The 22,427-nt window shown below is 48.8% G+C and overlaps 1 protein-coding gene across 3 annotated transcripts in view; it reads left to right on the top strand.

The window, feature by feature from the left end:
- The window catches only part of TEDC2 (tubulin epsilon and delta complex 2), a 334,684-nt gene that overhangs the window by 226,693 nt on the left and 85,564 nt on the right, over window positions 1–22,427 (top strand). For all 3 annotated transcript variants that reach the window (XM_086941286.1, XM_086941287.1, XM_086941285.1), the window contains one exon: window positions 20,783–20,903. In XM_086941286.1, coding sequence (XP_086797412.1) covers window positions 20,783–20,903 — 121 coding nt within the window. The remainder of the gene's footprint in view (window positions 1–20,782; window positions 20,904–22,427) is intronic.

The following is a 22,427-nucleotide window of genomic DNA, read 5'->3' as shown; positions in this document are numbered from 1 at the left end:
CAGTACTCCAATTTACTTCACTACTCCACTATATGCCACTCCACTCTATGCCACTCCACTCTATGCCACTTCACCCTACCACACTCTAGGTCTACTCTGCTGTGTGCCACTTGACTGTAAATGATTCTGCTCCACTGTACGCCACTCCACACTACTGTAGTGTACAACACTTTAGCTCTGTAATATGCCGCTCCACTCTACAACACGCCACTTCAATTTATAACACTTTACTCAATTCTACGCTATGCCACTCCGCTTTACTGCTCTCCATGCCACTATACTGTACGACATGCTCCACTCTGAGACCTTACTCCACTGTATTCTACGCCACTCCACAACACTTTACATGACTCCACACCACTGTACGATACTCCACTCTGCGCTGCACCACTGTATGACACTCTTTTCCACCGTATGCAACTCCACTCTACAACACTGTACTAGACCCTGAGACTCTACTCCACTCTATGCCACTCTACTACAGTATATGACAATGTAGGACACGCCACTCTAATACACTTTACTCCACTGTATAATACACCAATTCACTGTTCTTCATTTCACCCAACTGTACTCTACAACACGTCAATCCACTCTATTACAGTTTACTCCATTCTACATTATGCCACTCCACTCCACTGTATGACGCTTTACATCACTGTGCCACTTTATGACATTTCACTCTACTTTACTCCGCTCTATGCCACCCCAACTCTACCACACTATATGCCACTGTACTATACTCTGCTCCATTCTACGCAACTCTGTATGCCACTCCACTCCACTCCATTTTACTCCACTCTAAAGCACAGTACTTTGACACTTTCACTGCACTCCACTACACTCTGGCAGTCTACTTTACTGTATGCTACTAGATTCTACAACACTATATTCCACGGTATACCACTCCACTGTACTGTATGACACTTTCCAGAATTCTACAACACACCATCCATTCTGCTGAATGACACGCTACTGTAATTTAAAACACTTTACTTGACGAAACACTACCCCACTATACTCAATCTCACTCTGCAATAAACTACTTCACTGTATCACATTTTACTGCACTCTACTCTGCACGACTCCACTCAATGACATTTTACTAAGGGTGGGCGTAAAATCCGTTTCATGGGCGAATTTGCGGATTTTCCGCGATTTCGCGATCCGCGATCTCGCGAAATCGCGGTAAAATCCGCGAATCAGCGGGGACGAATTTTCAGCCAAGCAAGGGTTACAGCAGCAGGTGCAAAAGTTGAACCTAATTTCTTTGTAACCTTTTACAAAGGGGTTACAAACAAATTAACTTCAACTTGGACACCTGCTGCTAATTGCTTCCTGGTGCCTCGTTGCCTACTTGCAACTATTCTCTGACCCTGCTCTGACCCTTGAAGCAGGGTCAGAGAATAGTTACAAGTAGGCAACAAGGCACCTGTCCAAGGAATTAAACCTCATCAGGAAGCACTTACAGATATAAAAAACAGGAAGAAGGGAGAGGATGGCAAATACACCCATTTTGAGTTGTCAGGAGGGGTTAAACTAAAAGAGACCTTTACAGCACAATTTTCATATGCATTTTGCTAAAAATAAAAAGCTGTATGTTCTGTAGGGGCAACTCAGGAATCTGGGCCTTTAGAGATCCGGCCTCTCTTTCTTTCTCTTGTTCTCTCTCTCCCTCTCTCTTTCCCTCTCTTTCTCTCTCTTTCTATCTATCTATCTATCTATCTCTCTCCCTCTCCCATAAACGACTGCATGGGTAACTTCGCTATGCAAGCGGCTCGCGAAGACTCAAAAAGCCCCGCAAACACGCAAAAAACCCCGCGAACATGCAAAAAAATAAAAATCCGCAAATTCGCGAATTTTGCGGATTGCGAATTCGCAAATCCGCAAATTTGCGGATCGCGAATTCGCAAAATTCGCCTATGCTTACATTTTACCTTCTGCCACGTCACTTTATGCTATTCCACTGTACTACTCTGTACTCCATCGTATGCAACGTCACTCTACAACACTATGCCACTCTACAACACTCTACTCCATTGCATGCTCATCCATTGTACGTCACTCTACTACACTGTATGGCACACCACTCCACTCCACTATGAGACATGGCACTCCACTCTACAACACTCTCCACTGTACTCTACAACCCTACACTGGACAACACTTCACTTTACGATACTGTACTCCACCCTACTTATCTCTGTCATTTAATTGCACAACACTATACTCCACTCTATGCCAGGCTACAGCACTCTACTTGACAACCCTACACTTGATGACACTTCTCTGAATGACACACCACTTTACAACACTACACTGTATGCGACTCCACTCCGCGACAGTCCACTCCACTCCACTCTCACACTCTGCTGTACTCCACAACATGTCACTTCATTCTACACCACTCCAGACCACGCCACTTGAGAAGACTCTACTAAACTGTATGCCCCTCCACTTTAAAACTCTCTACTCAACACTATGCCAGTCTACAACACTCCAGTCCATAACAGTCCACTCCACTGTACTCTAGGACACTTCACTCCACTGTATTCCCCTACACTTTACGCCACTGTTTGACACTCCACTCTGACACTACTTTAGTGTGCGCCACTTCACTTTAGATGACTTCTCCATCGTTTACATTTCTGCTCTATGCTAGTCTCCTCCACTGTACGATACTCTCTTACACTCCACTGTATGACACGACTCTCTACAAGACTCCACTCTACGACACTACACTGTAGGAGATTGTCTTTTTAGTAAACAGCATTACACTTAACAACACTCCACTCCATGACACTCCAGGTGATGACAATCAACTCTGCTGTACAACATGCCACTCTACTGTACAACACACCATTCCACTCTGCGATAATTACTCCACTGTACGACATACCATGCCACTCCACTGTATAACACTTTTCTCCACTGTTCGATATGCCACTGCACTCTGCGACACTACACTGTATCACAATCTCATCCACTTTATTCCACACTACTCAACGACACTCCTCTCAATATTGCTCAACTTGATTTGAAAGTAATTTTTATTAAAAAATAAAAACTATTGAAACTCAATGCAAAAAGAAAAGGTTAAGGATAAGTTATAGTTAGGAAAACTTCTTTCAATTTAAACCCATGTTAAACTGCACAAAGATTAGAAATTCTTCAGTTATTGTTATAACTTACCTTTATATTAATTTATGCACCACCATCAAATTACTTTATCTCACGCACTTCCGTACACATGATTGTCAACTTGCTAGCCATACAACATAATCTAATTTGGGCCGTCTTCATGCACTGTGCATGGTAGAGTTGCAAGTTTTTCTAACTATAACTTATCCCTAACCTTTGTTCTTTTTAATTGAATATGTTAAAAATATATATATTTATTTTATAGGCGGTTGCCAGTAGTCTGGTAGGTATAGTTAGGACCTAGTTTCAATACGAAAAGTATTTTTTGACTTGCTTATAACTCTGGTGCCATTTGACGAATCTTGACAAATCTTTTCCAAAAAAGTGTCCTCCTGATTCTAGTTGTGCCTAGAAAGTTTTACAGTAATCCATCAAGCAGGGGCAGAGAAAAGGGAGAGTGATAAAAAGTGCTTACCTATAGGGATTTTAGACATTAATACATCCCGAACTTCTAGACAAAATGCCACCAAATTTGGCAGAAAGCTAGCTATTGGTCCAGAAAGAGCCCTTTTTGTTATTTGGTGTACATCAATTCAGTAGTTTACATATGCATGCCAAATTTGGCAGAAAGGTAGCTGTTGGTCCAGAAAGCGACTGTTAGGCCTGTCAAGTCAAGTCAAGTCAATAGATTTATATAGCGCGCTACATACCCAGAGGGTCTCAAGGCGCTAGAAGAAGGGTGGGGAATTACTTGTCAAATATCCACGTTTTGAGTTGCTTTCTGAATGCTAGGTGGTTCTGAGTAAGGCGAAGGTGAGTGGGAAGTGAGTTCCAAGTTTTAGCTGCTAGGTAGGAGAAGGATCTACCTCCCATGGTGGTTTTGTTGATGCGAGGTACAGTGGCAAGGGCTTGGTTGGAGGATCGTAGCTGGCAGGAGGGGGTGTAGAAGGATAGTCGTGTGTTGAGGCATTTGGGTCCGATTTCGTAGAGTGCTTTGTGTGCGTGGGTTAGGAGCCGGAAAGTAGTCCTCTTATTGACTGGGAGCCAGTGGAGGTTTTTCAGGTGACCAGAGATGTGTTCTTTACGCGGGATGTCTAGTATGAGTCTGGCTGAAGCGTTCTGGATGCGTTGGAGTTTTTTCTGGAGTTTTGCGGTGGTACCGGCGTAGAGGGTGTTTCCGTAGTCCAGTCGGCTCGTGACCAGAGTGTGGGTGACCGTTTTTCTAGTTTCGGTGGGGATCCAACAAAATGTTTTTTTGAGCATGCGAAGAATGTTGAAGCAAGATGAAGAAACAGCGTTGACTTGTCTGTTCATCGAGAGTGAAGAATCCAGGATGACGCCCAGGTTCCGTGCGTGGTCCGTCGGGATGGGTGCTTTTCCAAGGGCCTCTGGCCACCAAGAGTCATCCCAGGCGGAGGGGGAGGTGCCTAGGATGAGGACTTCTGTTTTGTCTGAGTTCAGTTTCAGACGGCTGTGCTTCATCCAATCGGCTACTTCTTTCATTCCTTCGTGCAGGTTGGTTTTGGCCGTGTTAGTGTCTCTGGTGAGTGATAGGATCAGTTGAGTGTCATCCGCGTAGGAGATGATGTTGCGATTGTGTTGGCGAGCGATGGCCGCAAGTGGGCTCATGTATACGTTGAAGAGGGTGGGGCTGAGTGAGGATCCTTGTGGTACGCCGCAGATGACTTCAGTGGCCTCTGACTTGGATGGTGGAAGGCGGACTCTCTGGGTTCTTCTGGAGAGGAACGAGGTGATCCATTCCAGTGCTTTTCCTTGGATTCCGACGTTTCTGAGGCGTTGTAGAAGGGTGCTATGACAGACCGTGTCGAAGGCTGCGGAGAGGTCGAGGAGGATGAGGGCGACTGTGTCTCCATTGTCCAGTAGAGTTCGAATGTCGTCTGTTGCTGCGATGAGGGCGGTTTCAGTGCTGTGTTTGGCTCGGAAGCCGGATTGTGAGGAGTCGAGGGATTTGTTGGTTTCGAGGAAAGCGGCGAGCTGGTTGTTGATCGCTTTCTCGATGACTTTGGCCGGGAATGGAAGGAGTGAGATAGGGCGGTAGTTTTTGAGTTCGGTGGGGTCAGCTGTGGGTTTCTTCAGGAGGGCGCTGAGTTCGGCATGTTTCCAGCTTTCCGGGAAGGTTGCGGAGTTGAGGGAGCAGTTGATGACGTCTCGGAGGTGCGGTGCAATAATGGAGTCTGCTTTGTTAAAGATGTGGTGAGGGCAAGGGTCTGTGGGGTATCCTGAGTGGATAGAGTTCATCAGACGGATGGTGTCCTCAGTGGAGATTGGCTTCCAGTCATTGAGGATGTTCAGGGGGGGTGGGGGTCCAGCAGGGGATTGGGTGGGTTGGTCTCCGGGTTGGTTGTCGAAGCTGTTGTGGATGTCCGCAATTTTGTTGTGGAAGAATGAGGCTAGGGAGTCGCAGAGGGCTTGAGAGGGGGTGATGTCGTTGGAGTTGGCTGAGGGGTTGGTAAATTCCTTGACGATGTTGAATAATTCCTTGCTGTTGTGGGCGTTGTTATCTAGTCGGTCCTTGAAAGCGGCTTTCTTGGCAGTCCGGATCAGTTGGTGGTGTATGCGGGTGGCGTTTTTGAAGGCGTCCTTGGTGCTGGTGGTTGGGTCTTTTTTCCAGGCCTTCTCGAGGGAGCGACAAAGTTTCTTGGATTTCTTAAGATCATCGTTGAACCAGGAGGCCTTCTTGCTGCCTAGTTTGATTTGTCGTTTTTTCAGTGGTGCTAGGATGTCGGCGCTGTTGGATAACCATTGGGTAAGGTTGGTGGCTGCTTGATCTGGGTTTGAGGGGTGGGCGGGGGGTTTTGAAGAAGCGATGAGGAGATCTGGTCGATGGTGATTTTGTTCCAGTTTCTTTGCAGAGTGGGTTGGGGGTGGTAGTTGGATGTGGGCTTGTTGTAGGTGAAGTGAACGCAGCTGTGGTCAGTCCAAAGGCATCTTTTGGGTGTGTTTCCCTGGTCTTTTTGCTTCTGGTTTTGACTGTGTGCTTACATTAGTTTTTCCTGGTTATTGGACTTTACTACTGCTGATCAGTGCCAGCGCCCCTGATGTGTAAATTGTGAGTATGATTGGTTATCCATGATTTGCATATTTGATTTACTAGAAAGTGCACCGTGTGTGCCGAGTAGCCCTGTGAACATGTATCAGGCCTGCCACCTGCCACTGCAGTGTCTGAAAGTTCAACTATAAACTGCCTTTACAGTTGAAACTGTAAACTGCTTTGTCAACCTAGCAAGTGCACCCACTTGCCAGACCCATACATTCCCTTTTAATACATATAAGGCACCCTAAGGTAGGCTAGGCCTGCCACTGTAGTGTCTGCAAGTGCAACTGTAAACTGACTTGTCAACCTGGTATGTTCACCCACTTGCCAGGCCCAAACATTCGCTTTTACTACATGTAAGGGTCCCAAAGGTAGGCCCAAGATAGCCCCATGGACAGGGTGCTGTGTATGTGAAAGGTAGGACATTGACTGGTATATTACATGTCCTGAGAGTGAAACACTGCTAATTTCTTTTTTCACTCTAGCAAGGATTATCTCTCCCATAGGTTATCATTGGAGCTGTCTTGTAACATCTTACAAGTGTAACTTTCAATTGGGAAGAGTTGGAGAATTGGAGTCTGGGCTCCCTGAGCTAAGATTTTGAAAACACATCTTTTAGTGAGGGTGGTTTTTAAGTTGTATGTTTGAAAATGCTGCTTTTAGAAAGTGGGTATTTTTCTTGCTTTACCATTCTGTGCCTCGGCCTTCCTCTAAAATCTATGTCTGATTTGGACTGACAGTTGGACTGTTTGTGCATTTGCTCTATACAGTCACCCAAAGGGAGCTGAGGTGTGCCCTGCATATCCTATCTGAAAGAGACACATTAGTGATAGATTCCTTACCTTAGAATATCCCCAGGCGTCAGACTTGATCCGGACATTTTTGCATAGCAGTGCCCTTGAGCGTCGGTAGGCGTTGTCTGCGGGTCCGTCGTCGGCGTCGTGGGCGCTGTGATGACGTCGTCGGAGTACTCAGACGCCGCCTCCGCGTGCTGACGTCTCTTCTCCTTTTTTCCGCGCCAGCAGCGCAGATCCGGAAAAAGTGGTACCTTAGTCACTTTTTGACTAACTTTTTTGAGATCTTTCCGATCATTTCTCGAGTCTTCGACTCCGATCGGTGCCGATAGGGATGCCAGGTTTTAAGCCTTGTGGGGACTGCAACCGACTGATGTCGGTCACCGACCCTCACTGTCGGTGCCTACACTGTCTCGGCGTCTATCATGACGACAAGATGCTCCGACTGTCGGGCCTTAACCTCGAAGGATAGGCGGGAGCAAGCGGCTCGAGCTCCGGCAGTCAGCCCGCACCGTGAAAGGTCCCAGTCCGGACGGAGGTCGAGGGACCGGTCGCGGGGGCGGAGCCATCATAGTTCCGGGAGTCGACATCATTCCTCCGGGTCGAAGTCGTCGTCAGGTAAGCACAAGAAGTCGAAGAGACGTCATCGCTCTTCCGACTCCCCCCGACGTGGCCGGGGGTTCGGGTGACACCGCCCACGCGGCTCAGTCGGAGTCACGGGCGTCACGACCTGCCCCATACTCTCCGGTCCCTGGGCAGCAAGCGATGCCGGAGGAGATCGATCATTTCCTCATGGCCAAGAGGTCCCTCTCTTCACCGACGGGTTCCGGGGTGCCTTCGGGCCCAGCGGACCCGTCTGGGGGCCGTATCGGGTCGGGTGGTTCGGCCCGACGCCGCCGGCGCCTTCGGGCCCGCGCCGCAGGGCCCCACTGGATCTGCTTCTGGATCCGGATTGTCGCCGGTTGACCCTACAACCTCACCAGTGCCGGTTCCACAGGTGTCACCTCCGGCGCCGTCCTCGGGCAGCGCTATCACCAAAACCTCCCTCGACCCGGTTCCAGCATCGGAATCCAAGAGGTATGAGAATTATGGAAAGAAAATATTCTCCTTCCTTAGTTTGGGACTGCGGTCTTCCAACACTGCATGCCTCTTGGGCCGTTACACCCACTCCCTGTGGGACACGGTCGCAGACGTGCTGCCACAATGCCGGCGGAGGTCAAGGCTAAACTCGCCCAAGCACTTGCGGAGGGTCGAGATGCGGCACGTTTCTCCATCCGGTGTGGGTTGGATACCACCGACTCACTGGGCAGAGCGATGGCAACGACGGTGGCGATTCGTCGCCACGCCTGGTAGAGGTCCGCCAACTTTTCGGCCGATGTCCAGAATACCCTCATGGACATGCCGTTTGATGGCCGTCGCCTGTTTGGCGACAAAGCAGACCATGCGCTTGAGCGCTTTAAGGACTCCAAGGCTACGGCCAAGTCCTTGGGCCTCTCGGCCCGCGCCAGCAAACGAAGGCCTTTCGCTCCTTTCGTGGCCGAGGAAGGGGCGCCCCCACACGTGCTGCCAGCCACACACCGCACACTAACATCCAACGCGGTGGCGGCCGTGGAAATCGCCGTGGAGGCGGTCGGGGACAACGGCGTGGCCAGTCCACACCTTCCCCCGCAGCATCCGCCTCAAAACCCTCCTAGTCTGTGCTTTCAGGCCCATGTGACTCCAGTGGGGGGCAGGGTTCGCCATCACCACTCCCACTGGCGCACTGTCACATCGGACGGGTGGGTGTTGCAAATCGTCCGAAGGGGCTACTCCCTCCCCTTCGAGACGACCCCTCGAGCCAAGCCACCGCAATACCACCGCGTATCGGGTGATCATCTGCGGCTTCTGCTGGAGGAATTTACAGCCCTCTTGGCCAAGGGGGCCATCGAGCGCGTTCCTGGGCCAGAAGTAGGGTGTGGTTGCTACTCCCACTACTTTCTGGTACCCAAGAAGGGCAAAGGGGGCCTACGCCCAATCTTGAACCTACGGAACGTCAACTGCTCCTCCGGCAGGAGAAGTTCAAAATGCTGACACTGGCTCATGTCTTAGCTGCCCTGGACCCAGGAGACTGGATGGTAGCGTTGGACTTGCAGGACGCTTATTTTCACATCCCCGTCCTGCCGGCCCACCGGCGCTACCGGCGGTTCACGGTAGGCCACGAGCACTTTCAGTTTACCGTGCTCCCCTTCGGCCTCACCAGCGCCCCATGGAAGTTCACGAAAGTCATGGCGGTGGTCGCAGCTCATCTGCGCAGGTTGGGGGTTTCAGTCTTCTCCTACCTCGACGACAGGTTGTTGAAGGCGGGCTCGCCCCAGACAGTCGTCAGCCACCTCCAGACGACGGCGGATCTCCTGCACCTCCTGGGGTTCTCCATCAACGTGCCGAAGTCACACCGGTGTCCCTCTCAAAAGCTCCTCTTCATTGGAGCGGTTCTCGACTCGGTGCAGTTTCGGGTTTATCCCCCCGAGCAGCGGGTTCGGGATATTCAGGCTCTGATTCCGATCTTTCAGCCTTTACCCTGAGTCTCGGTCAGGTTGACGCTGCGGCTTCTGGGGCTGATGGCTTCCTGCATCCTTCTGGTGCATCACGCCCGGTGGCGGATGCAGGCTCTGCAGTGGGACCTGAAGTTTCAGTGGGCCCAGCATCAGGGCAACCTGTCCGACCATGTCCTGATCTCAGAGGGCACTGCGAGACAGCTGCAGTGGTGGCTCACGGACCGCGATTGGGTCAGCGGCAGATCCCTCTCCCTTCCCCAACCGGAGCACATAGTTGTGACAGACGCGTCCCTCCAGGGCTGGGGAGGCCATATGGGAGAGGCGGAGATCAGAGGCCTCTGGTCTCCGGCAGAGTCCCGGCTCCATATCAACCTTTTCGAGCTGCGGGCGATTCGTCTTGCACTGAAGGTATTCCTCCTCTCTGTCTGAGGGAGTGTAGTGCAGGTGTTCACGTACAACACCACCGCCATGTGGTACTGCAACAAACAGGGCGGGGTGGGGTCGTGGACCCTATGCCTGGAGGCTCTGCGCCTCTGGCAGTGGCTGGAACATCAGGGCGTGACCCTAGTGGTTCAACACCTGGCAGGTTCTCTGAACGCCAGGGCGGACTAACTCAGCCGTCGGTGCATGATGGATCACGAATGACATCTGAACTCGGACGTGGCGCAAGGCCTCTTTCAGCAGTGGGAAGAACCTTGGTTAGATCTATTCACCACCGAAGAGAACGCGCAATGTCATTAGTTCTGCGCTTTGGAATTTCCAAGGCGGCACTCGCTCTGAGACGCTTTTCGTCGCGAGTGGAGTTGCGGTCTGTTGTACGCCTTTCCGCCTATACCACTTCTGCCCAGAGTGTTGAAGAAGATCAAACGCGACCGGGCCCAAGTCATCCTTGTGGCTCCGCACTGGGCACGAAGGTACTGGTATCCCGAGCTACTCAGTATGTCAGTCGATCCCCCGGTCCGTCTGCCTCTTCAGTAGGACCTTCTGTCGCAGCAACAGGAAACGGTCCTCCACCCGAACCTGTCCTTTCTCCCCCTCCATGCTTGGAGATTGAGCGGCGACAGTTAAGGCCATTTGACTTGCCTCCTGAAGTCTGTAATATCATTCTGGCAGCCGGGCGTCCCTCCACAAAGTCGGTATACGCCTGCAGGTGGAACAGATTTGTGGCATGGTGCACAGCAAAGGCTGTGGATCCTCTCTCTGCCCCTCTTTCTGAGGTTCTTCTCTTCCTTCTTTCTCTTGCCCAGTAGGGCTCTGCTCTGGGCACTATCAAGGACTACCTTTCTGCCCTTTCAGCCTTCCTAAGGCTGCCTGATCAACCATTTTTGTTCAAGTCCCATATTGTAAATCGTTTTCTGAAAGGCATCACACACACGTTTCCACCTGTTTCCTTCGTGATGCCTCAGTGGGACTTGAACCTGATTCTTACTTTTCTGATGTGCGCTCCCTTTGAGCCGCTTCACAACTGTCCTATCTGCCTTCTTACTCTGAAGACTGCTTTCCTGGTTGCCATCACCTCTGCCAGGAGAGTGAGTGAGCTCCAGGCTCTATCCTCTAAACCTCCTTTCCTTTCTGTCCATCCGGACAAGGTTGTGTTGCGGACAAAACCTTCTTTCCTGCCCAAGATAGTCACGGCCTTCCACATCAGGCAGTCAATCACCTTCCCCACCTTCTTTCCGCCTCCGCCTCCCCCTTCGCATCCCTCGAAAGAGGAAGAGAGGCTCCACCGTCTGGACCCAAAACGTGCGCTCTCATACTATCTGGATCACACACGCCAGTTCCGGGTAGATGACCAACTCTTTGTTGGTTACGTGGGCGCTAAGAAAGGATGGGCGGTGCGCAAACGGACCATCTCTCGGTGGATCGTGTTGTGCATCCAAGCGTGCTACTCTTTGGCTAAAAAGGAACCTTCTGTTGGGCTGAGGGCCCATTCCACTCGAGCCACAGCGACTACTACTGCCCTGGGCCGAGATGTCCCCTTGCAGGACATTTGTCATGCAGCTACGTGGGCCTCGCTGCACACGTTCGCAAGACACTACTGCCTGGACAGCCAAGTCCGGAGGGATGGCTTCTTTGGCCGTTCCGTCCTCCGGGACTTTCTGGTTTGATTATTGGTTCGCAGACCCACCACTGGGGTTGTTATTGCTGGGGTATCTATTCTAAGGTAAGGAATCTATCACTAACGTGTCTCTTTCAGATGCACAAGTTACTACTTGTGTAACGCTATATCTGTAAGAGACATTAGTTAGTGATAGATTCCTGACCGACCCACCCATCCTCCCCGTTCTGCGAACCGATATCTAGGGTTAAGGTCATCCCCTTTCAGGGCCCTAGTTTCAATGGCACCAGTGTTGGTTTTTGACATGGCTCTGCGTTTTTGGCACGGAAAAGCTGTGTCTAAGAACTGACGTCAGCATGCGCCCACAGTACTCCGACGACGTCATCACGGCGCCGACGACGGATGCGGAGACGCAGACGACGCCTACCGACGCGCAAGGGTACTGCTACACAAAAGTTTCCGGATCCAGTCAGACGCCTGGGGATATTCTAAGGTAAGGAATCTATCACTAACTAATGTCTCTTACAGATATATCGTTACACAAGTAGTAACTTGTGCGATTGTCCATCACCAGGCTGATGGGCCTTCCCGAGCTGAAGTGGTGGGAGGAGCTGTCACTGACACCTGAATAGGGCTGTGCCTGACCTCTCACAATGCTGTCTCCGCCACCCAGTAGTGTGGGTGGAGCGAAGACAGGGCAAGGCAGGATCTGTGAACTACAAAAACTATCCTTTGAAGTATGCCTACTTCAAAGGCCAAAAGGGGTTTGAATATTGAACCCATAACCCCAGACTTTTGGAACACTTCTGGACCAAGAGGAGATTTTACCAAGAAGAAGAGCTGGAGAAGCTGTAGGAGGGGAACTGCCACTCTCCTTGTTGCTGTGTTGTGCTGGCCTGCCGCTTGTTGCATCTGTCTTGGACAGTAAAAGGACTAAACTTTGCTTTTGTATCCTGCTTGCCAAGGTTCTGTAAGGGCTTGTGTGTGCTAGGCAGTCCAGCCTTGAAGATTGCACCACCCTTGAAGCTGAAGAGGGGTCCACAAAGGCACAGAACTGTCTTGAATCTTTCTGTGGGAGAACAGAAAGGCATCAGTACCAACATATAATTCTTCAGAGGCCCACCGAAGGGCGCGGAAAATACAAATTAATTCCTTGCGGAAGCTCAGAACCCACAAAGGGGAACAATGTTTAAAAGGCACACCTGATTCCACTGGAGGATACTAAGAATGTACTTCACATCCCAGCATGCAATGTATGCTATACTGCAAGGGCAACTGAAATAAAAGGCATGCAGGGAAAATGCCTTTTCATCAATACTGCGAAGCCTCATGAAATGCCTGTGAACAAGAAGCTGCTGCTCCGAAACACTTGAGGCTTGTCATTTTTCTGAACAAAGAATGCCGGTTGCCTTCACTAGAACTAATGGAATTCGTCTGATCTAGAGTGCGTCTTCAGGGGATACATTGTGACTGTGTGTGTGTATTGCCTTAAGACAATTAGAGAGAATCATTTTAGAACTGGACAGCAGGCATCCAAAAGGGTTGAACAATGCAGAAGATCTTCACAACTTGTAATAAAGCCATTCTCCAGTACAACATATGAACTAAAACTGTAGAGACTTGATCCTATAGTTATTGCAACAGATATCTTCTTCCCTGTCCCTCTTTGTCCGTTTTTAATATATATATAGATTTTTTAATATATATGTTTTTTAACCTAACATATGAAAGCCCTTCACTTTTATAGAACATTTGCACATTTTGCACAATCACAACTTTTGCACTATCTAGGCACTTTCTCTGCTCGGGCAATACTTGACATGCATTGAATTAACCAATTATTTGCACATAGCGATATTTTGCACATACTGAATGTATTCAGGTATCAATCAATCCCAGTACTGTAGTGAATTTTTCAAATTCATAATACTTACTAAATCGGATTTTTTAACAAATTTAGTATTTATGTATGTATTTATCAATATGCAACATTTATGTACTAACTTGAATATCATAGGATGAAATGTGACAATTTTATTCTATTTTATCATATACCTTTTAGAAAATCTATGGAGATGTATGATTTTAAATTCACTATTACAGTATACTGTATGGATTTCAGCATTTACGCAGGCAAATAATACAATCAAGTGCTCCCTGTAAAATAGATCTATTTGGGATGATTAAAAGACAATGTTTTCACTATTTAAGCATTACATGTCTAAACATAGGAAGTGCTGCTAGTATATTTTCTATGTCTATGGTATCACATGGTAGAGGTGAAAGCATCCCAAAATATTGTAAATGACAATTTGTTTATTTATGTGTTGGTTTTGAAAACAGATAAATAAATGGCATTGTCATTTACAATGCCAATGGCTTAATCTCTCACAAATGTGAGACCTATTACATTTGCACCCACCCACACACACACAGAGAGCCACACACACACACACAGCCACTCACACGCACACATGGATGTGGTGGTAGTGGATCTGGTGGATGTGGTGGTGCTGGATGTGGTTGTGGTTGTGGTGGTGGTGGTGGATGTGGTGGTGGTTGAGGATGTGGTGGTGGTGGTGGATGAGGTGGTGGTGGGTGTGGTGTTGATGGATGTGGTGGCAGTGGATGTGGTGGTGGTGGATGTGGTGATTGTTGAGGTGGTGGATGTGGTGGTGAATGTGGTGGTGGTGGTTGTGGTGGACGTGGTGGTGGATCTGGTGGTGGTGGATCTGGTGGTGGTGGATGTGTGGTGGTGGTAGTGGTGGTGGTGGTGGATGTGTGGTGGTGGTTATGGTGGATGTGGTGCTGGTGGATGTGGTGGTGGTGGATGTGGTGCTGGTGTTGGATGAGGTGGTGGATGTGGTGGTGGTGGATGTGGATGTGGTGGTGGTGGATATGGTGGTGGTGGATGAGGTGGTGTTGGATGAGGTGGTGGTGGATGTGGTGGTGGTGGATGTTGTGGTGGTGGATGTTGTGGTGGTGGATGTTGTGGTGATGGATGTGGTGGCGGTGGATGTGGTGGTGGTGGATTTGGTGATGGATGATGTGGTGGATGTGGTGGTGGTTGTGGTGGACGTGGTGGTGGATCTGGTGGTGGTAGATGTGTGGTGGTGGTTGTGGTGGACGTGGTGGTGGATGTGGTGGTAGTGGTGGATGTGGTGCTGGTGGATGTGGTGGTGGTGTTGGATGAGGTGGTGGATGTGGTGGTAGTGGATGTGGTGGTGGTGGTGGATGTGGTGGTGGTGGTGGTGGTGGATGAGGTGGTGGTGGTGGATGAGGTGGTGGTGGTGGATGTGGTGGTGGTCGATGTGGTGGTGGATGTGGTAGTGGTGGATGTGGTAGTGGTGGATGTGGTGGTGGAGGTGGATGTGGTGGTGGTGGATGTGGTGGTGGTAGATGTGGTGGATGCAGCAGTGTGAGGTGTGGCGTGCAGCAGTGTGGCGTGCAGCAGTGTGTGGCGTGAAGCAGTGTGTGGCATGCAGCAGTGTGTCGTGCAGTCAGACAAGTGGTCAGTCCATCCTTTGCTGGGGAAGGTAAAGCTCCATGTGCTCTAATAAAACTGCTTCATGTGAAAGGCAGCAGTTACGAGCCTTTTTAGCAGTCGAGTACAATTTCTTAGAAGCCGTTGTGTAAAGCTTATGTGGCTAATACATACATAAGCTAGATGCCACTAGATGCAAGCGAATGGCACACTATTTATTCCTTATCTTTTCACTTTTCAGTGCAATGTGTTCGCTTTTGATAAAGGCTACTCCTTTGGTGTGCTGCAGTTCTTCGATGCCAAAGGCCGAGAGAGACTCGTATCCCAGTGACAGGGAAGCTGTGTTTCAGGGATCTTGTAAGGGTTCCATGGCCCAAAGGCATGCAAGGAAAATGACGCCTTTGCACCTGGTTGGAATAGTAAGATGGCTGTAGTCTGCATGCAGAGGGCACTGCATACCCTCGGGCCACCTGCACCAACTAGAGAATAAAAAGCTCCACCACGGTCTGTGTTTGAAGATGCAGGCATTGGAATGAGCAGGAGCCGGAAAGTCTTAACTTTTCAAAAGCTGCAAACGGGGTCAACTGTGCACAGCAAGAGCTGTCTAAAACCTTCATTGTGCTGTTTTTAGATTACACTGGTATTAGTTGATTGCGGTTTTCTAGCAAAATGTCTTCTGCCGTATTCTTTGTGTTTTTATTTTAAAGAATAGATTTCATTGCCGAGGAGGTCAAGGAGATAGACTTAATGTCTTGTTTTCTGCAGTGGGCACTCACTCTTTTGCCGGTAGAATTTATTTTGACCACCTTGAAATGATGAACGAACAAGCGGTCCATTCATCTCCCCCCCTTCCACTTTTTCAATGTGTTTTCCCACTTTCCCTGCACACCGGTGCCGGTGCTCGTAGTCTCCTGCTGCAGGCGGGATCACACTATAGCGCATTGCGGTAAGATAGTTTGTCAGCGTGTGTTGTAGCACTGCCTGGCTTGCCTCTTGGGTTTAATTGCTTATCTTCCTGTTGTGCCCCCTGCGGCCTCCACCCCTCCTCCTAGAGCCGATAAACACATTAAAGCCTTAGACTTGCCTCTAATCCACCCATAGAGGAGGGGGGGCAGGAGTGTGCAGGCCTGACTACCCGGCGTGGAGTTCCTTGTTGCCACGGAGACTGCAGCAGATATGTATGCCTCGCGCTCGCGGGCAGTCAGCGCCGGCCCTATTGATTTTGCCGCAGCGTGACGTCAGGTTGGGCTTGACCAATGATCACTCGATTCCGGTTGTCTTGCTAGCAGAGCCCTGTAAAAAAAGGGACGAGCAGGCGCGTGCACTCCGAACGCACCGCGGCGAGGGGCCGTCTGGTAAAGCATGCAGTTAATATTTTATGTGCCTCGACAGTAGGACTGCTGCTTTTCCACGTATGCTGGTCTCGGCGCAGGCCTTTGTGTGCAGATGTGTTTTATGTAGCTCTATTATAGCACTACAATGCCGCCTCGTAACGCTATGAGACATCATCTTGCTGAAATACTAAACAAGCCGTCAGAAGGGCAGTCCAACACCACCACGTTTATCTAAGGCGAGGCAGAAATGCCTCGGAGAGACGCAGCCTCATTTTGGGATTCGGGGGCGTGTTTTTCTTTCTCTCCTCTTCCCATTGGCTGGAAGGTAAAATCCAAGCCAATGGGAAGAGGAGAGAAAGAAAGTAAAAAACACACCCCCGAATCCCAAAAAGACGGGGCTTAAACGGAGTGACGCCCCTCTCCTCCAATGGCTGGCCTCCATTTAGGAAGCCAGCCAATGGGAAGAGTGGTGGGTTTAAGCCCCTTACTGAAAAACATAAGATCTCCCCTGCAAGACTGCGTAAGCGCAGCCTTCGCAGACGGAGACCTAAAAATGGCATAAAAATAGTAAGCGGACTGCGTTTCCGCCAGTGATCAATGATACTCTGTTATCCGAAAAGCGTCTGACGAGGCTAAAATACATGAAGACCTGCCAAGCCATGCAAACTGGTGTCCGTTTCCATTCCTCTGAAGCATCGCCGGCTGGTGTGCGAGAGACGTCTTGTGGAAAATACTGTTTGGACAGGTATATATATGTGTATATAGATATATATATATGTGTGTATATATGTATATATGTGTGTGTGTGTATATATGTATATATGTGTGTGTGTGTATATATGTATATCTATATATGTGTGTTTGTATATATGTATATATATATATACTGCTCAAGGGTCTGCCACACGGTGAAAAGAGCACTCGAACAGTTGAAAGGTTTGACCCGTGACCTTTATTTTCAGTATGAACTGCTCACGTTCGTAGGCTGGATTTGCAGAAACTCCATCTCGCCTGACGCGTTTCGATACTTTCTTCCTCAGAGGCTTTATGACGAAGTTTGCGTGCAACACTCCCAAGGATTTGTGGGAGTTGAAGTCCTTAATGTTCCTTTATGGATGCACTGTCTTTACTGCCACTCTGTATGAGCCCAAAGCTCTGATGAGCCCCCACTCACGACGCAGTTCTCATCTTGGTCAGCTGTTTCCACAAACGAGGCAGGTAACATCCCAACTCGTGGCCCCCGTGTTAAACAGGGTGGTGCTCCTTCGCGGCTGTGCTGCCGCTAATATACTGCTCAAGGGTCTGCCACACGGTGAAAAGAGCACTCGAACAGTTGAAAGGTTTGACCCGTGACCTTTATTTTCAGTATGAACTGCTCACGTTCGTAGGCTGGATTTGCAGAAACTCCGTCTCGCCTGACGCGTTTCGATACTTTCTTCCTCAGAGCCTTTATGACGAAGTTTGCGTGCGACACTCCCAAGGATTTGTGGGAGTTGAAGTCCTTAATGTTCCTTTATGGATGCACTGTCTTTACTGCCACTCTGTATGAGCCCAAAGCTCTGATGAGCCCCCACTCACGACGCAGTTCTCATCTTGGTCAGCTGTTTCCACAAACGAGGCAGGTAACATCCCAACTCGTGGCCCCCGTGTTAAACAGGGTGGTGCTCCTTCGCGGCTGTGCTGCCGCTAATATACTGCTCAAGGGTCTGCCACACGGTGAAAAGAGCACTCGAACAGTTGAAAGGTTTGACCCGTGACCTTTATTTTCAGTATGAACTGCTCACGTTCGTAGGCTGGATTTGCAGAAACTCCGTCTCGCCTGACGCGTTTCGATACTTTCTTCCTCAGAGGCTTTATGACGAAGTTTGCTTGCGACACTCCCAAGGATTTGTGGGAGTTGAAGTCCTTAATGTTCCTTTATGGATGCACTGTCTTTACTGCCACTCTGTATGAGCCCAAAGCTCTGATGAGCCCCCACTCACGACGCAGTTCTCATCTTGGTCAGCTGTTTCCACAAACGAGGCAGGTAACATCCCAACTCGTGGCCCCCGTGTTAAACAGGGTGGTGCTCCTTCGCGGCTGTGCTGCCGCTAATATACTGCTCAAGGGTCTGCCACACGGTGAAAAGAGAACTCGAACAGTTGAAAGGTTTGACCCGTGACCTTTATTTTCAGTATGAACTGCTCACGTTCGTAGGCTGGATTTGCAGAAACTCCGTCTCGCCTGACGCGTTTCGATACTTTCTTCCTCAGAGGCTTTATGACGAAGTTTGCGTGCGACACTCCCAAGGATTTGTGGGAGTTGAAGTCCTTAATGTTCCTTTATGGATGCACTGTCTTTACTGCCACTCTGTATGAGCCCAAAGCTCTGATGAGCCCCCACTCACGACGCAGTTCTCATCTTGGTCAGCTGTTTCCACAAACGAGGCAGGTAACATCCCAACTCGTGGCCCCCGTGTTAAACAGGGTGGTGCTCCTTCGCGGCTGTGCTGCCGCTAATATACTGCTCAAGGGTCTGCCACACGGTGAAAAGAGCACTCGAACAGTTGAAAGGTTTGACCCGTGACCTTTATTTTCAGTATGAACTGCTCACGTTCGTAGGCTGGATTTGCAGAAACTCCGTCTCGCCTGACGCGTTTCGATACTTTCTTCCTCAGAGGCTTTATGACGAAGTTTGCGTGCGACACTCCCAAGGATTTGTGGGAGTTGAAGTCCTTAATGTTCCTTTATGGATGCACTGTCTTTACTGCCACTCTGTATGAGCCCAAAGCTCTGATGAGCCCCCACTCACGACGCAGTTCTCATCTTGGTCAGCTGTTTCCACAAACGAGGCAGGTAACATCCCAACTCGTGGCCCCCGTGTTAAACAGGGTGGTGCTCCTTCGCGGCTGTGCTGCCGCTAATATACTGCTCAAGGGTCTGCCACACGGTGAAAAGAGCACTCGAACAGTTGAAAGGTTTGACCCGTGACCTTTATTTTCAGTATGAACTGCTCACGTTCGTAGGCTGGATTTGCAGAAACTCCGTCTCGCCTGACGCGTTTCGATACTTTCTTCCTCAGAGGCTTTATGACGAAGTTTGCGTGCGACACTCCCAAGGATTTGTGGGAGTTGAAGTCCTTAATGTTCCATTATGGATGCACTGTCTTTACTGCCACTCTGTATGAGCCCAAAGCTCTGATGAGCCCCCACTCACGACGCAGTTCTCATCTTGGTCATCTGTTTCCACAAACGAGGCAGGTAACATCCCAACTCGTGGCCCCCGTGTTAAACAGGGTGGTGCTCCTTCGCGGCTGTGCTGCCGCTAATATACTGCTCAAGGGTCTGCCACACGGTGAAAAGAGCACTCGAACAGTTGAAAGGTTTGACCCGTGACCTTTATTTTCAGTATGAACTGCTCACGTTCGTAGGCTGGATTTGCAGAAACTCCGTCTCGCCTGACGCGTTTCGATACTTTCTTCCTCAGAGGCTTTATGACGAAGTTTGCGTGCGACACTCCCAAGGATTTGCTGACCAAGATGAGAACTGCGTCGTGAGTGGGGGCTCATCAGAGCTTTGGGCTCATACAGAGTGGCAGTAAAGACAGTGCATCCATAAAGGAACATTAAGGACTTCAACTCCCACAAATCCTTGGGAGTGTCGCACGCAAACTTCGTCATAAAGCCTCTGAGGAAGAAAGTATCGAAACGCGTCAGGCGAGACGGAGTTTCTGCAAATCCAGCCTACGAACGTGAGCAGTTCATACTGAAAATAAAGGTCACGGGTCAAACCTTTCAACTGTTCGAGTGCTCTTTTCACCGTGTGGCAGACTCTTGAGCAGTATGTATATATATATATGTGTGTGTGCGTATATGTATATATATATATATATGTATGTATATATGTGTGTGTGTGTTGTGTGTGTGTATGCATATATGTGTGTATAAATGTATATATATGTATGTGTGTGTATATATGTATACATCTTCTCAACACTGCTAAACACCTACTCATACCTTCATCAAACTAAGTTGATTGCGTATTTAAAAAAATCACTTCTACATATACACACACAATGTCCCACATACGCACATGTACACACGCACACATAACATACATCCCTTTCCTTTCACATACACTGGCACTCCTCCAGTTACCTGGTAAGGGCCCTGCTTGCAGACTAAAGAAGAGGGTGGTTAATCTGATGAAAATGTGTATGTACCCTGGAGGCTTTATTGAGTTTCTATGCCAATGTTGTTGTGTCTCTGTACTTAAAAACAAATAATAATACATCGAAGTAGCATGGACATATAGGATTGTTGAAGGTGGAGAAATGTGTTAGGAATGTGTTAGCTATGTTAGGCTGTCCAGCGAAAAAATATGTTTCCTTGATGAGCTCCTCAGTTTGATTCAGTATCACCTGCCTTCAGTCCGGCAGTGGTAGGAATGGAAGTGGTGGGCTTCAGGAATACTTACAGCCTCCTGAACCAGCAGTTACAAGTACAGACCTCGCTGGAAAATAAAGGTGAGTCCTGGTGGCCTTCCACACTGAGTAAGCAAGATTATTTTCCCTTCTCATTCTGAACATTTGTGCACGCTCTTGGATTTTTTTTTGTGGTCAGAGGATTGCGTGAAGAGGTCCTGGAAAGATGGCAAGCATAAATAGTTGAAGCACCAATTAACTGGTCATCCGATTCTTGAATCTCACTGGCATCACCTTCTTATTTTCTAAATTTAGGTTAGTGCCCCAAAGGGACTTGTAACATTTGTTCTCTATTTCCAATTAACACATTCTAACAAAATCAAGAAGAAAAGCTATACAAAGCTTCCATATCTGTGGATGTTTAAATTGTTGATGATTTATTTACATTCTCTGTACTGTTTGAAACTAGTAGGATTACTGTTTAATGTTAACCTCTGTAAGCGTGGTGTCCTAGACCTTTTATTGTAAAAAGCCCAGGAGAGCATCTTCACTTTCAATCAGATCAGCTGGCAGGGTGTAACTGACCATCAAAGGAGGCCCCCCTCAGATCTCATCTTGTACATAAAGCTCCTTTACAACACATAATTTTCCTTTAACCCCTCCCCTGCTATTGACGGAACCGCTCCATCATCAGCTGCGGTGGCGCTGTGCTGATCACGGAGCTGTTCTGTCATGGCCCGCCCGACGCTCCTGCGCAGCGCGAATTCCGCGCCTGCGCTGAGCGTTCTATTGAGCGGGCGGGGCCATGACGGAACCGCTCCGTCATAAGCACAGCGCAACCGACGCTGGTGACGGAGCGGTTCCGTCACCAGCATGCGCCCGCCGCTCTTCCGCCTCGCCCCCTTAGCACTGCGGCGGAATAGCCGCCGCAGTGAAAGGGTTAATGGAAAATACAAGTAAATTAAGCAACAATCTTCCAAATGTGAAACTCATATGGCATATAACTCTGAAAATGATCTCTTACTACCACATCATCATATCAACTTTCCCTAGACACAATTTATATTATGTCCATGTGTTCTTGGTCATGCCACATTGACCACTGTACTGATTTTGCATCTTGGTCCATCTCCCATTGCCACAAAACCTTTCCAACCAGTATTTCCGTGTGAGAACACACTGACAAAATACTCGGTATCTCTGGTTACGTACCAATACCAAATCCCTCTCTTCTGTTTCAAGGCATTTAATGCCTTTCTTCTTGTCTCACTGTTCTTAATCATTTAATCAGTCCTTTTCTTATCTTTTCATATTTCACCTCAACTCCCAATTATTTTTAAACAATTTTAATTAGATTTTGTTGGTACGTGATTAGAACAGCCATGAGGAGTAAACAATTATAAGAGTAATCGTATGCAACATTGCACACAGCTGGAGAATATGGCAGACACCCAAAATTATGAATGCACACAGTCTGTAAACGGGCTCAGGAATGCAATACATCATTGATGAATCCCTATGAGACTCTAATCTGCAAACTGCAGCCATCCCTAACATGTATGTTGCAGTTGGAAAACATAGATTCTGTGACACCAACTGTTTTACAAAAGTAAAAATTGGACCTAG

Source organism: Lissotriton vulgaris, chromosome 10, assembly GCF_964263255.1.
Source record: "Lissotriton vulgaris chromosome 10, aLisVul1.2, whole genome shotgun sequence".
NCBI lineage: Eukaryota > Metazoa > Chordata > Amphibia > Caudata > Salamandridae > Lissotriton > Lissotriton vulgaris.
The sequence above is the reverse complement of the archived record's forward strand: the minus strand, read 5'-3'. Positions and strand labels throughout refer to the sequence as shown.